Source organism: Musa acuminata, chromosome BXJ2-6 (assembly GCF_036884655.1).
Source record: "Musa acuminata AAA Group cultivar baxijiao chromosome BXJ2-6, Cavendish_Baxijiao_AAA, whole genome shotgun sequence".
Lineage (NCBI taxonomy): Eukaryota > Viridiplantae > Streptophyta > Magnoliopsida > Zingiberales > Musaceae > Musa > Musa acuminata.
This window is the reverse complement of record NC_088343.1, coordinates 44,418,732-44,439,919: the sequence shown is the minus strand read 5'-3', so window position 1 is coordinate 44,439,919 and position 21,188 is coordinate 44,418,732. Positions and strand designations below refer to the sequence as shown.

General features: G+C 52.7%; 2 protein-coding genes across 2 annotated transcripts; both read right to left on the bottom strand.

The window, feature by feature from the left end:
• Positions 1-1,216: 1,216 nt before the first annotated feature.
• On the bottom strand, positions 1,217-3,180 carry LOC135615911 (uncharacterized). The gene is made up of 3 exons (XM_065114994.1): positions 2,446-3,180; positions 1,996-2,083; positions 1,217-1,863 (listed from the first exon to the last, which is right to left on the bottom strand). Exon 1 carries the CDS (start codon positions 3,121-3,123, stop codon positions 2,479-2,481), a length of 645 nt encoding a protein of 214 aa, XP_064971066.1. The 5' UTR covers positions 3,124-3,180; the 3' UTR covers positions 1,217-1,863; positions 1,996-2,083; positions 2,446-2,478.
• A 14,916-nt stretch (positions 3,181-18,096) lies between these two features.
• LOC135615910 (arogenate dehydrogenase 2, chloroplastic-like) lies at positions 18,097-19,518 on the bottom strand. The gene has a single exon (XM_065114993.1). The coding sequence runs from the start codon at positions 19,413-19,415 to the stop codon at positions 18,372-18,374; it is 1,044 nt and encodes a 347-aa protein (XP_064971065.1). The 5' UTR covers positions 19,416-19,518; the 3' UTR covers positions 18,097-18,371.
• Between the last annotated feature and the right edge of the window lie 1,670 nt (positions 19,519-21,188).

The following is a 21,188-nucleotide window of genomic DNA, read 5'->3' as shown; positions in this document are numbered from 1 at the left end:
TTATTTGGTTTGATCTTTGATTAGTAATATATTATTATTATTATTTGAGAAGGAATTATATTTGCATGTGATTCTCGCAATGAATATTGACCTTCAGCGGTGAAGAAGAATCTAGTGGTTTTGCCTGGTTTCTTGGAGGGTTCTCATGGTGATGAGTTATCCAGACTCCAGCATGAAGGCGACAAATACTGGTCGCAGCTGGGGACAGTACTCTAGTGGTGGTTTTTTAGTGGGATCTCTCAACTGGAAGAAGATGGTTCACTAATTGTTTAAGTGCAGCCTGTGCCATGGCGAGTTGACTTGTTTCACATTGCTGTCTCCATCTAGTTTTCTTGTTGCCCACCAAGCTTCAGAAAGGGTGTCCTGCTTTCTTCTCTTTCTTGCTGGGTTTGGGCAGAACTCCACAAGCCACACAGATTGTCAAGAAAGGTGTGCTAAATGAAGAACTAAATAAGAGCAGCTAACCATGCTGCTTAGATCTTATATTTTACAAAGATAAAAGATACATATTGTTAGATCGATTAAGAAGACCAAATTCAGAGATTATGTGATCAAATAAATATAAAGTCTTCCTATAAACTAATATCAAGAAGATTAAAAGAAAAAACAAAACTAGTTTCAAACTTGATTTGGACAAAAAAAATCATTAATATGATAATGGTGTATTTATCTCATTTATTTTAAGGGTTCAAAATCTTATCATAAAAAATAAATATCTACTAGACTTACAATTTTTGAGGTTGATATGGTTAGTTTTACCATGATGCTTGCTTCTACATGTTCTTTGTCTCTAAAGATCCTCATTACTAATAGAATTTGCTATCTGTTAATTCTTCATTCGGATTATAAAAAAAAAACTCGATTTTGCTTCAAATAACTTTTATAAAAAAATTATTATGTGTGAGATAAAAATTGAGATATAAGTAAAAGTAATGGCATATAGCCATCAATCGTAAGAGTCCAATGATATAATGCTAAGTACTATATATAATAGCTTCATATAACTTGACGTGAAAACCTCTATCAATGGCTAAACCATGAAAGTGATTTAATGTCTGACTTACGCAATTTCCATGTTAATTACTTTCAGTGAGAGAGTCTAAGAAAACGGCCGCTGTCAACGCTCACTACCCTTTCATTGGCAAATGTTCTCAATAGATGTATAAAGACAATAACAATGTAATATATGGCAGAGAGAGAAAACGAGAGTCCTCCATTGAAATTTGAAGACAATAATTATATAATACTGTTAGGGAAAACAAGAGATGTGATCTCATCCACTGATGATATGGGCCGTGTGTTTATTCATTTATTTTCGTGCAGTGTCAGAGAAAGAAATTGACTCCTGTGGACGAGGAATTAGAAAGGGATGAGTGTCCAATTTGATCTCATCCACTGGTTTTTGATCACATCAATCTCAATCTTATTTATTAAATATTCCTTGGAATCTTTGGCCACAGCTGTACACATCCTTCATTTTGGTTTAAGATATTTTGATCTCTAAATTTTTAGACCGAATTAAATTATATATCATATTTAAATTTCATCATAATTAGGGGGGTTTCATAGCATTGTTACGAACATTTTTTAGGTTTTAGTAATTGGCTGATATTTTTTACATTTTCAAATATCTTGTCATCTTAATTCATGGATTATTTTTTCAAGAAAATGGTTAATAATTCTTTGTTTTTAGAAGTTGAGTTGGCGTACAGCTGTCGATAGTGCGTTTCTCCCCATCGCAGTTGGCCCACTCCCCAATTTGATTAGTTTCCAGGGACGTTTCCCCTTCTCCTTTATTTGATTCTTTTGAGACTTACTCCGGAAGTCGACAAAAGTTTCGTGCACTCCAAGCGACCGCCATTCCTGCGACGACAGAAAGCATCAGTCCAACAAATCAAATTCCAACACAACCATATATATATATATATAATATATTATATACATAAGATGGACGAATACCAAATAAATTAAACGAATAAAATGAAAATACTTCACCCCCACGGAAAGCGAATGGGTTGGCAACGGAACGCACGACGGGGAAGAAACCGACGAACTGGAGTTGGCAACGCAACGCAAAACTTCGCTGCAGGCAGAATGTGTAACCACGTCAACACACTTCACGCCAATAAAGGCGCAAACAAATCATATTAATTGGTTGTGTTAATGGTTTCGTTTCAACAGATTCATAAATTTGTGACATCGATTTCATCTGTTTTTGTATTGTCGTTGGTGTTGTTCTCAGTTCTCCGTTCAGCAGTTTTTCGCATCAAAATTGATTCTGTACATGGACGGACGTGATCTCATCTTCGTCCCAGTGCTTTCTTCATGTCCAAAAATTCGAAAAGCAAAAAAAACCGAACGCCGATCGAGCTTTCGATCGGAGTCTGATGGCTGCAAGCGAATAACAGCAGCACTGATTTTTTTTTTTATTATCTTCGAACAAACCTGCTTCGAGATCGGCGGATGAGACGGCGGAATCTAGACATCGTCGGCCTTGGACATGACGGAGAGGCGACTGAGACGCGGACGGAAGTCGGCCCGCCGGCGCTGCTGGTGCGAGGACGGACGGATGAGGGAGGCAAGAGCGCGCTTCACCCACTCGCCCTCCACGGCTCCGATTCGGACCAGCGAGTTGGTCATCGCGGAACGGCGGGCGTTGAGGCGGTTCGACGGCGACGAAGAAGCGGCGTGTTGGTTGTGGTGAGGGGGAAAGCGGAGGCCCTTGTGGAGGCTGCAGCGGAAGGAGCCGGGGTGAGTGGTGGGAGAGCACATGCAGGTGCGACGGGCAGGTGCGGCGGCCGAGGCGGAGGCGGGACGGCGCCGGTCGACGACGGCGAGGGAACGGCCTGGGGAAGTAGATCGATCGAGGGAGAAGTGGACGGACGGATTTCTGGGGGAAGGCGTGGATCCGACGAGGTAGACGCGGGTAGGAGAGGCGGAGCGGTGATGGAAGAAGGTGGACGAGTTGGCGGAGGAAGAGGAAGCGAAGGGAGAAGAGGCAGAGGAGCGGTAGGAGGAAGAGAAGGGGGCGGCGCCTGCAACCGCTGCGGGAGATGCGGATCGTAGGAGGGGCCTCGAAACCGGTGGAACGGCGGAGTTGGATCTTCTAGAAGAGCACGCCATTAGGGTTCTCGACGTATTGGGGCGCCGACTAGCTAATTTGGCAAACCCAATGGAGGCGCTCGGCATGGTATTTGTAGCGGAGGCGAGGGGTAGGAAAGGTAGCGGAGGCGAGTTGGGACTAACAGAGGGCAGCGGCATGGGTTAGGCTTTTAACGGCGAAGGAATCTTATGGAACAGCTGTTGTGGCGGATGTAACAGCCATAGGGGATGCGAGGGGTATGAAACGTTGGTTTTAACGGCGAAGGAATCTTCTGGAACGGCTATTACGGCGGATGTAACGGCTTTTGACTTTGGGTTCCACGAAGGCCGGCAGATAAAGATGGTTAAAGGTAGTGCATAATTTAATGGATAAGATCATATTCATCGAATAAAAATAATTTAATTATCATAAAAGAACTAATATTTGTTACCTTAATATTTTTAAGACATACTTTTATAAAAGATATATTATACTGAAAAATAAAAGAGCAGATGTATTAAATACCATAGTGAAAATATTAAAAATATCTTAAGAAATCATAAAATATTTTTTTAAAAAAATATTCACAATCTTTTACTTAAATCCCTATTGAAATGGGTGGAAATCAACATCAGAGTGCAAGTGCCCCCTTCCTTAGCTTTGTCGTGAGATGTTGCTCATGTATGTGGACCATCAGAAGTAGGAACTGAAGGAGATGAATGCTAGTTGGCTTTCCATCCCCTTGTGCTACTCCAAGTTGGGAATGCAGCATCCAAAAGCCATCGTAAGCCAGTCATCTGGTTGGCCAAGTGCTGTAAAGAAACCACCACCACCACCACCTCTTAGTATGCTCTCTCCAGGTTCTGCACCACAAGACAGACAGTTGTGATATCAAAAGTGCATGTCACTCTGCAAGCCCCAACTGTACCATCAGAACAAGCAGTGGGCTAACATTCACTATAAAGAAGGAGCAAACAGGGACGCATGTTGGACTGTCCTCACCCATGTCATTTGGTGATAGCAGCTCGGTCTGCACTTTGGAAAATAATCCACTCTCACATATTCTAATCAAAGAGTAGTCTTACTCTTTGATCACTTAGAGAATTTGTTGTAGCCTTATTAAGCCGACAAGACACTTCTTTTCCCCATCTCATCCAATCTTTTCTTGTGAATGGTTGTATGCCCTTCAAAATACGATGATAAGGGACATTTGGTCATCGTTAGTGTAGCCCATAGGCGTCGACTTACGAGTGAGTTTGCTTATAACTCTTCAATCAATATGGGATGTACGATTTAGGAACGAGTTTGCTCAGCTGAGGTACATCTTTAGCCCTCATTCTAACGCTAATCTAGTAAAAGACTATTTGATCAGTCGACTATTAGTATAGCCTATAGGTTCGCGAGAAATTCTCCGCTTTGGGCGATGGACGTACCTCGCACGGAACCAAGAGAGGGCTCATAAGTCTGTCAAGTCTCCCTTACTCTTTGGCCCATCAAATGTTTCCTTATCATCTGACTATCTAAATTTTCTTTGTCTTCTCGACATAGACTCGACTTAGAGAAATGTTAATCCTTTTAATCTTTAACGACATGAGACTATCATGCTAATCCAACTTCCTATAATATTTTTAATAATAAAAGGGAACAAAAACTTTAGTTTCATCTCATGTTGTGGAACCAAAATTAATGTTTGAGGAAGACTCGTGTTCGGAGGCTTGCACCAAATGGGTAGGTCTGTTTGTAGGTAGAACATGAGCCCATAAGCTAAGATTACCAAATCTTGTAATCCTTGAATTCCTCACCCTGTGATCTGCCTCATCAATCAATTAAGGACATTTTATCTAAAAAAGCCTCTCGACCGTGGGAGCACGAGACAACGGAGGCGACGACAGTCGACGGTGGCGATAATGATAGTATGAGACTGTTGGTGGAGAGAAGGGGTATTTTCATCAAATTAACAACAACAGCATCTTAAGATAAAAAAATCAATTATGAGGTGTCAATTAGTAAAAACCTACATCGAAGGCTTTCTTAGATAAAATGGTGAAAAATGTCATTGGAATTAGCGTATTAGAAGAGTATTCCATGTTAATCCAGTCGAACGTCTCCAAATAGTTAGCATATACGCACCCCTTTCTGACTCGAGTTATGTGAGGAAACCCAAGAAACAGCGAATGGTGTACTCGTCCTATGATTTCCACGTCCGTCTTCAATTATATTTGATCAGAGATCAATCCTATTTGTCGAGTTATAGATAGTATTGATTGGAGAAATGTTAAAAAAATTGACCGATTAGTCAATTATAGGTGAAATGCTAAAAAAAGAAGGATAAAAGGGAACAGAGTCAAAATAAATCTCAGTGATTCACTGCGTTTATTATTCACTACAGCCATAATATTTGTCATATATTGCCATTGTTTTATTGTTTATTAATCATATAGGGACTGGAAGATTTTAAAAGAAGGAAGAGACGGATTTCAATTTGTTGCGACGAAATATTTTTTTAAAAAATAAAAATACATTAAATAAGGTTTTGAATCCTATAAATGAGCATAATACAACACCACTAACTTATTGATGTACTTAATAAAATTATGACATTATAAATATTAATATTGGAGATAAATATAGCGTATAACCATATATGTCACCCTACGTCTAGGTATAAAAGCATAGTCCTAAATTAAGCTGAGGCAAGCAGGCAAGAGTTATTCACTCTCTTACATATATTGTTAACCTTCCTCTTCATTTTTCTGACTTAAGCATCGGAGAGGTCAAGCTGGGACACTCCCAACGCAGGCTTGTTGTGTAGGGTCGTCGGCATAGCTCGATGGCACGACTAGAAGGCTACCAAATAGAGGAGACTGCCTAGCTTCCCAACTAAGTTTCATTGTTCGAAGATCGAGCCACTCTCGGTAAACTGCTTTTCCCTACAGATTCCTTCATTCTTCCTATAATGTTTGTTATCTATATCAGTCGAGATGAGTCATCGGAAGGGACCCATACTTTCAACAGTGAACCAACCGATCCGATTCACCAGTTGATAATCTCTGTGTGATACCAAGAGGTTTAGATGGTACACACATACGCCAAACTTAAATTTAAAGTAGTAACTACAAAACCATACTTTGGAAGATAAATATACAAATTTCAATAAATAAGAGTATTTAATTGTTGCATCAAACGATGCAGTTTAGTTTCATCTTTTTAAAAACAAATAGTTAAAAGTCAGCAAATTATTGTGATTAACTAATTAGGTTCCTAAACATATTGTCGATTGCCATTGTTCGATTATATTCTAATATGGTTTGATCGAGTAGAAGTCTAAGTAAAAATGAATCAGTGACTTATTTATGATTACGATTAAAATATCTATAAGATCTATTCGATACAGTGCCGACAGTCTCCTGCACGACGATGGCGATGCGCGTCACCAATTGGATGCGCGTCCCCTTCCTCAACCACTCGTCCATACTTTTCCCGGCATCTGTTGTACGTCACGCAATCCTGCGACGTAACACTGCACGTTGCTCGGGTCCAGTAATCGAGACGTGTTTTCGTCACCGTCTTGTTGTTGGCTTTTCGAGAGTCGATTGCTCGTCTAAACCCGAAATCGCGTCTATCTAATTATTTTCGAGAGTTGATTGCAATATCACGGAATAGGTTCAAATTTCTTCATGAGTAAATCGAGGCCATTTCAAATAATATTACACAGGATATGATGGCAAATTGCACGTAGTCAGTGATATGGCAAAAAATGGTAAACCCCGCCCCCGGCGACTTCCCCCGCACGTGGACGGGCGCGCGCCCCAGGGAAAGCAACAAGGGCAACAGACTGCGTCCGGACGTTAGCCTCACGGAGCCCGCAGCCCCTTCAGTTGACCCAGCACAGTAGGACGAGACGGAAGTGGGTAGCGGTTGAAGCTCGCCCATACCCTGCGATCCCCGCTCCCATACGCAACGTCTTCAGCGATATCGGACGCCATCAGAGATACGGCCCCGACCGACGGGATGGCGCAGCCGAGAATGCCGGGTTCCCCTATAAACGTCCTCAAGCCCGAAGGGAAAGAAGAGGCTGAATTCCCCCAAAAAACAACCGCCACTGCATCTCTCTAACTTGATCGTCGGAGGGGTCGGGTCGAGCGCACCCGACCATTGTGCAGGTATCAAGCCGAGGTCTCCCGACCGGGACGCGCCGGTGATCCCCGCTTGGGAAGAGTCGTCGCATCGCCCCGAGTCCGAGGCCGCACCCGACCATCCCGATGGAGACGAGTACCGCCCCAGGGAGATCCCCGCCATTCGGACCCCCGAACGAGCCGAGACGACCTCCCGGGTCACGGCTAAGAAAAAGGGTGTTTACACTAAATAGAAAAAAAGGTGTTTACACTAACATAATGGCGCTAGAAGGAGGGCCCGTCCGAATGTCAAGCGATCCGCAGGCTCACTCTGACGAACCCCTAGCCATCCGGTCGCACACGACCGACGCGACGGAGGAACGCCCCCAACAGGAGGGAATTCGGGACGAGCGCCCCGCCGCGACCTCGGAGCGCTATTGGCGATTATTCAACGATCCGAGCCTATCGCCTCCCGTCGCCAATCCCGGTGGCCCGTCACCCGTGCCACCCGAAGCCCTCTACGACCTCACGCACCAGGTTCGGGCCCTTACGGGAGTGATGCAGACCATCATCCCGCTGGTCTCTCCCCCGGCGTCTTCACACTCAACCCTACCCCCACCGCGGCAACGGCCCGCTGGCGCTCAAAACGCCGCACCGCTCCCCGAGTCTCCCATTTCCCCTCCGCGCCGATCGACCCGACCCGGGAGCCGAGAAGCGGAGGAACCAGCGGCGCACCCGACGCCCGTAGCCCCACTTTCAGGCTCAGCGGAGGAACTGTGGGCCCAGCTACGCCTCGTAGGCCGCCGGCTGGACGAGGTGCAGCGCGAGGTTCGCCGGACCGGGGGAGACCCGGGGGCCGAACAACACCAGGGGTCCCCCTTCATCCCCGAGATTCAAGAGCAGGCCATTCCGCCGCATTTTCGGCTCCCGTCACTAGATGCTTATGAAGGTGCCACCGATCCGGCGGACCACGTGGCTGCTTTCCGCGCCCAAATGGCGCTATACGGGACGTCCGATGCCCTGATGTGCAGGGCGTTCCCGACGACCCTGCGGGGCCCAGCCCGAGCGTGGTACAGCAATTTGAAGACCGCGACCATCGCCTCTTTCGACCAGCTGGCCAGGGATTTCGAGCTTAACTTCCTGGCTCATGCCAAGCCGAAACCATCGGTGGCGATGCTCCTCGGGCTCAACCAGAGGGAGGATGAGCCCCTTTTTCACTTTGTGAACCGCTTCACCACACAAATCCGCGGCCTATCTGATGCTCACCCTTCTTTAATGATGCAGGCATTCATGATGGGCCTGCGCCCTACCCGATTCTTTTGGTCTCTAGTGGAGCGACCCCCTACTTCGGTACCCGAAATGTTGCAGCGTGCGAACCAGTACATCGCTGCCGAGGCATGGATGGTCGGCAAGCGTGACGAGCGCAAAAGGGTCAAGCCCGAGCAGTCCCAACAGCAACAGCCCGCCACCTCCCGGCGCAGGGCCGGCGGCCTCAACGATGCGGTGCCTGGGTCCCCTCTTCTGGGCCTTAACTCCTCTCGGACCAAGATATTTCTCCATATTAAGGAGAAAGGCCTTCTCAAAGACCCCTACCCGATGAGGAGTCCGCGCGAGCTCGCGGACCGCTCCAAATACTGCCGTTTCCACCGACAGCCCGGTCACGACACCGAGGAGTGTCAGGAATTAAAAAGGCAAATTGAGGAGCTCATCCGCCGAGGACACCTCGGTTCGTACCTCCAACCAGACAAGGAGCTCTCGCCACGCCCGGAGGGCCCCATCGAGCGACACATAGATGTCATAACCGGCGGGCCGGCGTCCGGAGGGAATTCCGCGGCAGGTGGAAGGGCATACGCCAGGGCCTCCCGGGCTGAGGGCTCCAAACCCGAAAAAGGTCCCGAAGTCACCTTCCCGACCGAGGGATCTGAACTAGCCGAGCATGATGACGCACTGGTGATATCAGCCAGAATCGCCAACGCGCAAGTAAGAAGAATCATGGTCGACACTGGAAGCTCGGCCGATATACTTTATTGGGACGCCTTCCAAAAGCTCGGCCTGGTAAAGGAGAACATGAAGCCGGTATGCTCAACACTCACGGGGTTCACCGGCGCCTCGATCTCGTCACTAGGGGTCATCACCCTGCCCCTAACTTTGGGAGCCTTCCCGAAGGCAAAAACGGTGATGACCTCCTTTCTGGTGGTCGACCTCCCCACGGCATACAACGCCATCCTAGGACGGCCAACCCTCAACAAGACCCGAGCCGTCATCTCAACTTACTATCAAACCATCAAGTTCCCGACCCACGATGGGGTCGGGGAAGTGGCGGGGAACTCCTGGGAGTCCAGGCGCTGCTACTTGACCGCTGTGTCATTAAACAAGAGAGCAAGGATCCAATCCCCGCTGGAAGACCCCCGGGAGGAAAAAAAACCTACCCCCCGCCCCGAGCCGAAGGAATCCACCGTCGACTTGCCGCTGGTCGAAGGAAGGCCCGATCAAACAGTCAAAATCGGGTCGGAACTCCCCGAAAAAGAACGACAGCAGCTCGTCGGCCTTCTGCGAGTCAACGCCGACATCTTCGCTTGGACGCCAGCCGACCTAACAGGAGTCCACCCGGAAGTCGCACTGCACCACCTGAACATCTCGCCCGACGCCCGGCCGGTGAAACAGAGGCCCAGGCGGCAGGCCCCGGATCGGCAGCTGGCCATCCGAGAAGAAGTAAACCGGCTTCTGGCGGCCGGTTTCATAGAAGAGGCGAGGTACCCACAGTGGCTCTCCAACGTAGTCCTTGTCAAAAAACCTAATGGAAGCTGGCGAATGTGCGTTGACTACACCAGTCTCAACAATGCTTGCCCAAAAGATTGCTACCCCCTGCCAAAGATCGACCAGCTGGTCGACGCCACGGCCGGCCACGCCCGACTCTCGTTTATGGACGCCTTCTCCGGGTACAACCAGATCAGGATGGCACCCGAAGATCAAAAACATACAGCCTTCCTCACCGAGCAAGGGATATACTTTTACAGAGTTATGCCGTTCGGGTTAAAAAACGCCGGGGCAACCTACCAGAGGACGGTGAACAAGATGTTCGCCCGCCAGATCGGACGAAACATAGAGGTATATGTCGACGACATGATCGTAAAGAGCCGAACGGCGGAGGCTCATCCCTCCGACCTGGCGGAGACATTCGACACTCTGCGGAGGTTCGGCCTGCGCCTCAACCCCACCAAGTGCGCCTTCGGTGTGACCTCGGGAAAATTCCTCGGATTCATCGTACACGAAAGAGGGATTGACGCCAACCCGGAAAAGATACAGGCCCTCATCGACATGCGGCCTCCACGGACGATCAGAGACCTGCAGCGCCTCAACGGGAGGCTAGTCGCTTTATCGCGCTTCCTCTCCCGATCGGGAGATCGCTGCCACTCTTTTTTCCGGGCCCTGAAGGATCCGAAGAACTTCCAATGGACGGCGGAATGCGAGACGGCCTTCGAGCAGATGAAGCTACACCTGGCCAGCCTCCCTCGACTCGCTTCGGTCTCCCCAGGGGAGAAGCTGAGTCTCTACCTTGCCGTCTCTCGGCACTCGGTCAGCTCGGTTCTAGTCAAAGAAGTTTCCGGCGACCAACTACCGGTCTACTACGTCAGCCACATGCTGAGCGGGCCAGAAGAACGCTACCCGCCAATTGAAAAGTTGGCGCTGGCGCTCGTCCTGTAGGCGCGGAAACTCCGCCCCTACTTCCAGGCCCACCCGATAGAGGTAATAACCGATCAGCCGCTTCGGCTTATCCTGTCCAAATTCGATGTTGCAGGGCGTCTCCTCAAATGGGCAGTGGAGCTCGGCGAGCACGACATACAATACATACCTCGGACCGCCATCAAAGCCCAAGCCGTGGCAGACTTCATTGCGGAGCTAACGCCGAATACCGGCGAAGAACTCGAGCCACCGCGCGATACCTGGACCCTCCACGTAGATGGCTCGGCCAACGCGAAAGGCGCCGGCGCGGGTCTGGTTCTGACAACACCTGACGGCAGCTCGATCGAGCGCTCCTTCCGCTTCGGGTTCAGAGCCACCAACAACGAGGCAGAATACGAGGCTCTCCTGGCGGGGCTCCAGTTGGCACGGGAAATGCAGGTGACCGATATACGCGTCATCACCGACTCGCAGCTGGTGGCTAGGCAGCTCGATGGCGAATACGAGGCCCGGGACCCGACTATGGCAAAATACCTAGCGCAGGTAAGAAGCCTGGCCGCCAAGTTTGCCCATTTTGAACTGTCGAATGTCCCCAGGAGCGAGAACCAGCGAGCCGACACCCTGGCTAAACTGGCGTCCGGCCCGTCCCCCTGGGCTCAACCCGAGACCGAAGAACTCCCCCGCCGAGCCATAGAGGTCGTCGCCACCGTCGCTCACGGCGCGCCGGCCACTTGGGTACAGGAGATGTTACGCTTTAAGCAGGACGGGACCCTGCCCGACGATACGACTACAGCTCGGCGCTTGCGTCGAACGCAGGCGTGGTACACCGAGGAAGGAGGACGGCTGTACAAACGGTCTTTCTCGCGCCCTCTGTTGCGCTGCCTAGAGCCGAGCGAAGCCAGGACGGTTCTGTCCGACATGCACGAAGGGGCTTGCGGGGAACACATAGGCGAGCGAGCCCTGGCGCACAAGGTACTCCGGCAGGGGTACTACTGGCCGACCATGCGCCAGGACGCAAAAGCTCTCGTGCGGCGATGCAGCTCGTGCCAGGAGCACGCCCGTACCACACGACGACCGGCGGTCCTGTTCACCCCCGTCGACTGTGCCTGGCCATTCGCGCAATGGGGACTGGACATACTCGGGCCTCTCCCGCCCGCCTCCGGCCAGCGGAAGTACATCATCGTGGGAGTGGACTACTTTACCAGATGGGTCGAAGCCGAGCCCCTAGCGACCATCACGGAGTCGCAAGTGAAAAGGTTCGTATGGAGAAACCTCATAACCCGTTTCGGCATGCCCCAGTCCATCGTCGCCGACAATGGACCGCAGTTCGCCGGCAGGAAATTCCAAGAGTTTTGCGCCAAGCACAAAATTCAACTGAGGTTCAGCTCGGTGGCTTACCCCCAGGCGAATGGGCTAGCTGAAGTTACCAACCGGGCCATCGTCAACGGACTCAAGAGAAGGGTATCCGCTACCCGATCGGCTTGGATCGACGAGCTCCCGAGCGTCCTGTGGGCGCTTCGCACTACCCCCAAGACCCCGACCGGGGAGTCTCCCTATAGCCTCACGTTCGGGACTGAGGCCGTGTTACCACCCGAGGTAGCCGTCCCGACTCCGCGGACGGCAGACTACAGCGAAGAAGCCTCGGGCGAAGGGCTCCGATCAAACCTGGACCTGCTCGAGGAAAGACGGGCCGACGCACACCAAAAAGCCCTTTCTTACAAAAGAGCCGTAGCGAGGGTCTACAACCGGAACGTGCGACCCCGGTCGATAAAATTAGAGGACTTGGTCCTGCGCAAAATCGAGGTCAGCCACCCAACCCAAGTAAGGGGGAAACTGGCCCCAAAGTGGGAGGGACCCTATCGGGTCATCGGAGTATCCCGACAGGGGACATTCAGGCTCGCCACAATGGATGGCGACCCCGTGCCCCGGACTTGGAACATACAGAACCTTAGGAAATATTTCGTCTGAAGAAACAGACAACACGCAAACACAGAAGATCGGAGGAAAAGATCATCTTATTAAAAAGGAGGGGATACAGAAGCCAAAACCCATGCACAAAACCCTCGCATCCTCGACCCGACGTACAAAAAATGACCCTCACTCCTCACCCGGAGTCTTCGGGCGGTCGTCAAACGGCACGTCCTCCGGCATATCCACCTCCAGGTCCACGGGGTGAGAGGCGAACGGATCCCTTTCCACCTCGGAGCCGGGAGGGCACGAACCGAAGCGACCCAGGGCGATCCTGTATCCATACTCGTAGGATACTCGCCCCATTCTGGTCAGTCCGAGCTCAAAGTTCTCGGACTTCTTGTAAGCTTCGATCGCCTCCTTGTCCTTCGACGGGCGGAGGCGAACCTCCTCAGCCAACGCCTCGGAAGCAGCGCGGGCTTCAGCCTCGGCCTTCTCCGCCCTCTTGGAGAGACCAAGCGCCTCTGACTTCGACTGGCGGAGCTCGGCCCGATCCAAACGAAGGGACTCCTGGAGCTCCTTGACCGAATCGCCCGACCGCTCGAGCTCTGCTCGTAAACGCGCCACTTCTTCCTCAGAACAGGTCGCGCGTTTTTCCGCAGCCGCTACCGCCTCGGGGCCAGACCCAGCGCGAATCTCCTCTAGCAGACGACACAACTCGGAGTTGCGCTCGCTGAGGTCCCAGATTATCTGGCCAGCGTCGCGCACTCGGTCCATCAGCGCCGTCGAATAATGGAGGCCCTGCCACAAGAAAATAAGGGTCAGCGCACAGTCACAGGGATACCCGGAGTTAGCAAAATGCTTACCAACGTCAGGAACCTCCCCGCCTTGCTGAGCATGGTCTCCGAGGGCAGAGTGTACAGGTCCCGAGCCAGGTCAGGGTGGAGCACGCCTCGAAGGAAGGCGGCCGAGGAATCTCCCCCGGCCCATACCCGGTCCCCTCGGGACAGCCCCTTCCATCGGGCGACCAGCGGGTCAGAAGCCTCCCCTGTCGGAAGCTCGCCCATCACCGCTGCCCATAGGGGCTCGTCGGCTCCCGCGCGTAGCCCGCACAGATCATCCACCGTGGGCAGGTTCGCCCTTTTCCCGGCCGCCCCCTGGCTAGGCCCTTCAAATCGGGAAGGCCCCTCCTCCCGAGTGGTCCGCTTGGCACCCACAACTATTGGAGGAGCGGTCCCCGCCTTGGTTTTCCCCGGATTCGTCGTCCTCGCCTTCTTGGACGGACGTCCCGCAGGGATCTCCAATGGGGCACCCGCCGAACCGGGCACCGGGTCGGCCGGGGAACACGGGGGGGAAGCAGCGAACTGACGCGGGGAAGAAGCCGACGAAGAGCGACTACCACGGAGGGACAGGAGCTTCATCCCTGCGAAAAAGACAAGCGAAACCGTCACAAATTGTAGAAACAAATAAAACGTGGAGAACACCCCCTATAAACATACCCCCGAAAGCCGGGCTAAGACCCGCCTCGGCTAGCCACTTCTCGGTCATAGCTCGGATGGCCTGAGAGCCGGGAAGGATTGCCCGAAGCCTCTTCAAATCCCGACACGCCTCGTCGTTCAAATCCGGGACGGTGTTATCTATCACCCTCACCGCCCACCGAACCCCGAAGCCCCAATCCCTCGGCCAGCTGATGTAAAAAAAACGCCCCTTCCACCCTTTATTACTCGAAGGGGCTCCCCCGACGCGAAAGCCAGCCCGGGCCGACACGAAATAGCCCCCCGGCCCCTTGAGAAGGCAGAAACATGAAAGAAAGAGGTTTCGGGTAGGGGTGATGTTAGCATAATAACACTCCCCCAAGAACGCTACCAGGTACCGCCATGAGTTAGGCGTCACCTGGGAAGGAGAAATCCGCCAGAGAGATAGGCAGGAAACAATGAGGGGGTGAAGGGGAAGGCGCAACCCAGCCTCTAGGGCATCTTGGGTCAGCGCAAAACCTCGGGGAATCGGGTCGTATGACCGCTGCCCCGGATCAGGGGCAGCCAGGACGAACTCCTCCGGGATGTAATAACGCTCCCGGAGCTTTTCCAGCGACGACCCGCTCACCACCGAGTCGAGGTCGTGCGGCCACATTAGAGCCTCAAGGGCTCGCGCCGCCTCCTCGTCGGGGGAAGACGGAGGCATGCTCTCCCGGACTCTGTCAAGGGACGAAGGCGAAGAGACAGGTGAGAAGGACATTCCTTACCGGCTTTTGGAACGAACAAGAGAAACGACGAGGGAGCGACTGTGGGATGGTAGCGCGGGAGAGGGGAAGGAGCGATGGCAGGGAGAAACAACGAGGTCCAAGACTCAGCAGCAGAAGTCAAGAACGGACAGGATACGCCATTTATGTAAGGAAAAACCCGCCGAAAGAAACGTCCCTTCGTCTCCCCCTAGCGGCCGACAGCTCATCCGCACACCCGCTCGCATCAGGGAAGACCAACGGACACCCCATCATAAATGCGGACCCAAAGCCGCTGCAAGAAACGACGTGGAAAACGGCCACTACGACTTCTCAACGCCTAAAGAGAACGACGATCGTGTCTCACGTTTCCCGAGACCACCTCCTCGGCGCGGCCAGCCCGCCCGAGACGTGCTCCTCGGCCACATGTTTCCCGAGACCACCTCCTCGGCGCGGCCAGCCCGCCCGAGACGTGCTCCTCGGCCACATGCTTCCCGAGACCACTTCCTCGGCGCGGCCAGCCCGCCCGAGACGTGCTCCTCGGCCACATGTTTCCCGAGACCACCTCCTCGGCATGGCCAGCCCGCCCGAGACGTGCTCCTCGGCCACATGCTTCCCGAGACCACCTCCTCGGTGCGGCCAGCCCGCCCGAGACGTGCTCCTCGGCCGCATGCCCCCGAGACCACCTCCTCGGCGCGGCCAGCCCGCCCGAGACGTGCTCCTCGGTCGCATGTTTCCCGAGACCACCTCCTCGGCGCGGCCAGCCCGCCCGAGACGTGCTCCTCGGCCACATGTTTCCCGAGACCACCTCCTCGGCGCGGCCAGCCCGCCCGAGACGTGCTCCTCGGCCACATGTTTCCCGAGACCACCTCCTCGGCGCGGCCAGCCCGCCCGAGACGTGCTCCTCGGCCACATGCTTCCCGAGACCACTTCCTCGGCGCGGCCAGCCCGCCCGAGACGTGCTCCTCGGCCACATGTTTCCCGAGACCACCTCCTCGGCATGGCCAGCCCGCCCGAGACGTGCTCCTCGGCCACATGCTTCCCGAGACCACCTCCTCGGCGCGGCCAGCCCGCCCGAGACGTGCTCCTCGGCCGCATGCCCCCGAGACCACCTCCTCGGCGCGGCCAGCCCGCCCGAGACGTGCTCCTCGGCCGTATGGCCCCGAGACCACCTCCTCGGCACGGCCAGCCCGCCCGAGACGTGCTCCTCGGTCGCATGTTTCCCGAGACCACCTCCTCGGCGCGGCCAGCCCGCCCGAGACGTGCTCCTCGGCCACATGTTTCCCGAGACCACCTCCTCGGCGCGGCCAGCCCGCCCGAGACGTGCTCCTCGGCCGCATGCCCCCGAGACCACCTCCTTTGCGCGGCCAGACCGTCCGAGGCGTGCTCCTCGGCCACATGTTTCCCGAGACCACCTCCTCGGCGCGGCCAGCCCGCCCGAGACGTGCTCCTCGGCCACATGCTTCCCGAGACCACCTCCTCGGCGCGGCCAGCCCGCCCGAGACGTGCTCCTCGGCCGCATGCCCCCGAGACCACCTCCTCGGCGCGGCCAGCCCGCCCGAGACGTGCTCCTCGGCCGCATGCCCCCGAGACCACCTCCTCGGCGCGGCCAGCCCGCCCGAGACGTGCTCCTCGGCCGCATGTTTCCCGAGACCACCTCCTCGGCGCGGCCAGCCCGCCCGAGACGTGCTCCTCGGTCGCATGTTTCCCGAGACCACCTCCTCGGCGCGGCCAGCCCGCCCGAGACGTGCTCCTCGGCCACATGTTTCCCGAGACCACCTCCTCGGCGCGGCCAGCCCGCCCGAGACGTGCTCCTCGGCCGCATGCCCCCGAGACCACCTCCTCGGCGCGGCCAGCCCGCCCGAGACGTGCTCCTCGGCCGCATGCCCCCGAGACCACCTCCTCGGCGCGGCCAGCCCGCCCGAGACGTGCTCCTCGGCCGCATGTTTCCCGAGACCACCTCCTCGGCGCGGCCAGCCCGCCCGAGACGTGCTCCTCGGCCGCATGTTTCCCGAGACCACCTCCTCGGCGCGGCCAGCCCGCCCGAGACGTGCTCCTCGGCCACATGTTTCCCGAGACCACCTCCTCGGCGCGGCCAGCCCGTCCGAGACGTGCTCCGCGGCCGCATGCTCCCCGAGACCACCTCCTCGGCATGGCCAGCCTGCCCGAGACTTGCCCCTCGACCGCATGTCCCCCCGAGACCACCTCCTCGGCGCGGCCAGCCCGCCCGAGACGTGCTCCCCGACCGAAGCACCTACGCAGCGCGGCCTGCTCGCCCCGAACATAAGTCCCAGTCGCGACCCACGAAAAGAACCGTCACTTACCGATCAAAAGCCATGCCTCGAATCCCCACCGACCGATGCCGAGTCATGGCTTCCTTTGGGGGGGGGGATATGATATGGCAAAAAATGGTAAACCCCGCCCCCGGCGACTTCCCCCGCACGTGGACGGGCGCGCGCCCCAGGGAAAGCAACAAGGGCAACAGACTGCGTCCGGACGTTAGCCTCACGGAGCCCGCAGCCCCTTCAGTTGACCCAGCACAGTAGGACGAGACGGAAGTGGGTAGCGGTTGAAGCTCGCCCATACCCTGCGATCCTCGCTCCCATACGCAACGTCTTCAGCGATATCGGACGCCATCAGAGATACGGCCCCGACCGACGGGATGGCGCAGCCGAGAATGCCGGGTTCCCCTATAAACGTCCTCAAGCCCGAAGGGAAAGAAGAGGCTGAATTCCCCCAAAAAACAACCGCCACTGCATCTCTCTAACTTGATCGTCGGAGGGGTCGGGTCGAGCGCACCCGACCATTGTGCAGGTATCAAGCCGAGGTCTCCCGACCGGGACGCGCCGGTGATCCCCGCTTGGGAAGAGTCGTCGCATCGCCCCGAGTCCGAGGCCGCACCCGACCATCCCGGTGGAGACGAGTACCGCCCCAGGGAGATCCCCGCCATTCGGACCCCCGAACGAGCCAAGACGACCTCCCGGGTCACGGCTAAGAAAAAGGGTGTTTACACTAAATAGAAAAAAAGGTGTTTACACTAACAATCAGTATAAGCTTTTTCTTGGGATGAATTATTGCCGAGTACCCAAACATAATAAAGAAGCTGACATCGCTTATTTATTGTTACCAACCTATTATTTGTTACACGCACAACGAATCCTTGGGATGAATTATTGCCGAGTACTAGAGAGCAGTTTACAGCCTACAGGAGAAGCACAGTGGATCCAACTTTGTGAACAGTATATGACACAAAGTGGAGAGAACATGAGCTAAATTTTGACGGAGTTGATCGTGGGCACTCTTGACGTGTTGTGGTAGTCGTCTGCCATCACCCAATGAGAAGGTACGATCGGTCTGTCCTCATGATTCAGTTGCCCACGTCAATGGGCCTTCTACCTGAGCTGTCGAACAATTGCTCCCTAAAGATGCCATGCAAGCGATCAAAGAGCTCCTTCTTCATCCCGTCCAAGGCGCCGTCCAGCTTCTCGATCAGCTCGGTGGAGTTCTTGTTGTATATGAACAGCCCATTGTACAGCTCGTAGCTGTCGCTGCAGGTGTTCTGCACCAGATTTAGTAGGGTTTCGTAACCTTTGGTGTTGATGGGCGTGGACTTGAGGTCCAGCTTCGCGAGCACCCTGCCTATGGTGTGCGTCAAGAACTGGATCTCTGCTGCCGTTTCGTCGTGCTCTGCACACGACATCTCGACCATCCGGCAGCCCTCCCGCTCGAAGATCTCGAGGAACGCGTGGCACCGCTCGACCCGGTCGTCGGAGTCGCCGATCCGGACTTTGTCGTAGACGAACGGGAGCCCGGCCCAGCCGTGCTTGCCGCTCTCGGGGCCGAACATGGGATGCGTGCACAGGATGTCGAAGTCCGGGGGCAGCAGCTGGAGGAAGAGGTTCCTGGGAAACTCCTTGACGGAGAGGACGTCAACGAAGAGAGTGCTGCGGCGGAGGCGCTGGATGGGCAGAGACCGGAGCACGGCCTCGGCGGAGAGGATGGAAGTGGAGAGGAGGAGGACGTCGGGGTGCTGCTCGCAGAGGTCGTGCTGGTTGTCGAAAAATGCCACGCCGAGGGAGCTGGCGGTGTCGGAGTAGTCGGTGCGCGAGTACGCGAGTACCTCGTGGCCTTGGGCGGCGAAGGTGCGGGCAAGGAACTGGCCGAAGTTGCCGAAGCCGATGACGGCGATCTTGAGCTTGGTGCCGCGGTCGAGGAGCTTAAGCGGCTGCGGCTCGATATCAAGAACAGGGGGCGTGTCGCGGGCTTGGATGGTCATGGTGGAACGGCAGCGAACAGGGACGGTAATGGCACGGCCGACAGGGACGTGGTGGCACCGGAGAGGGGCTGCGCGAGTGCGGGAGGAGGCGGGGAGGAGGGTGGTGTTTGAGGGGAGCACACGGGAGAGTAGCATTTTGCGTGTAGCAAGGGAAAGAAAGAAAGGAGCGGAGTGGTGGTATATGCAGCAGCAATACACAGCCACCTGCTACTTCCAATTCTTGTGATCTTAGAGCTTGTTGGCAAAGAGGGTGGAAGATAAATAGGAACAGAGGTTTTGTCCAAATTCGGTGCATGTGATTCATGTGTTTGATTCTTGTGATCTCAGAAGAACTCGCAAATCCTTTTACCGACGGCATTGCTTTCATTTCTTTTTCCAACCATATATATATATTTTTTTTACCAAACGTGTTTCATTCAATTGTTTGTGACCCAAAATGTCACTGTCCGAATGCATGTAATGTTTCCTTTATGCTTTGCTGCCACATTTCATCATCACTTTTGAATTGGGATTGCGTGGTTTGCGTTCATAAGCGGGCTGTGTGTGACTAAATTATTTTATTTATTTTGCCAAAAGTAATCTTATAAAATCTATCGATCCTCGTTTAGATTAATTATTTTTTTTTATTTGAACTAGTATTGCTAACATAAATGTTGATTTGATCCCATAAATGTCGAGTAACAACGTATATAATCGTTTCAATATTTACCTCAACCTAATGATTACTTATCGCTTTGTTAAAAGGTCCTTGGTGCATTCTCAAGAGATTATCTCCCTCGACTAAGTCATTTAAACCTCTTACTAATTTAAGTGTCGAAAGGATTTTATCGAGTTTGCTTCGGATGTAGATTTTAAAAAGACTTTGCTCGAATCTCTAGCTTCCCTACACCTCATCTTGAAACTAATTCAAAAATGAAGCTCGATTGGTTCTATACTCGCCCGACATGTCGACAATAAAAAATCTACTAATTGATTAACATAATAAAATAATATAAATTTAAATAATTAAATGATAAATCCATTGTCAAGATTGATATTAAAATATATTATCATGTCAATCGTATTATCTTTAATCATTGTAACCATGGTCAACTTATGTTAGTAATTGCATGTACCCTGTTCCGATTGTGAGTAAACCAATGTCTATTTCTCATGGATTAAGTGCCATCACTAATATATTTAAGGAGGCATGTCATTCATTAAAATGAAAGCGCACGAGTGTAGTTCATTAAAATGCCGCAGTTTTGTGTTTGAACATTTGACGTTATTCTTAAATACTTTAGTTACATTTAGTTTTGAAATTTGTAGACGATAAGAAATACACTGTCATTTAATAAGTAACCATCACGTGAAATCCTATATAGAAGGAAAATATCCCGATCGTCTTTCATCTGTCTACTCACATAGATAATGATCTAAAACAAATCCAAAACAGACAATTCAAGATTGTCCTCACTTATCGTTTGTATGGACAAGAGGCTAAAAGGGGACGTTGAGGGTGGTCAAAGGTCGTCTCCTTATTATTTATATTCTATAAAATATCTTTACTATAATGAAAGGAACCTTCTATTTTTGATGACTCAAGTCTGTACTCATAAACTTTGGGTTACTAATTTGAGCATCGAAAAGATCGGATCGTAAACCTTTTTCGATCTTGATCTTCATACACGTGACATGGAGAGCTCGATGTTTTTATCTCGGAGGCATCTCGAACACCCCTACACATGGGTTGGAAGGTTGATTAAGATGTCAACCATTAGTAGATAGACTATTGAATATTGCTAAATAGTTTTTATTGGTGAATAATTAATTGTGCATCGATATAGTTGGTCAATAATGTTTGCTTTATTCGTTCCCCGAGGAACAAGAAGATCGAGTTGTCATGCGACTAAAATGAATTGGAAATCT

Excerpts from the sequence above, each read along its gene's own strand:
- LOC135615911 (XM_065114994.1), bottom strand. The coding sequence starts at position 3,123 with ATGGCGTGCTCTTCTAGAAGATCCAACTCCGCCGTTCCACCGGTTTCG.
- LOC135615910 (XM_065114993.1), bottom strand. The coding sequence starts at position 19,415 with ATGCTACTCTCCCGTGTGCTCCCCTCAAACACCACCCTCCTCCCCGCC.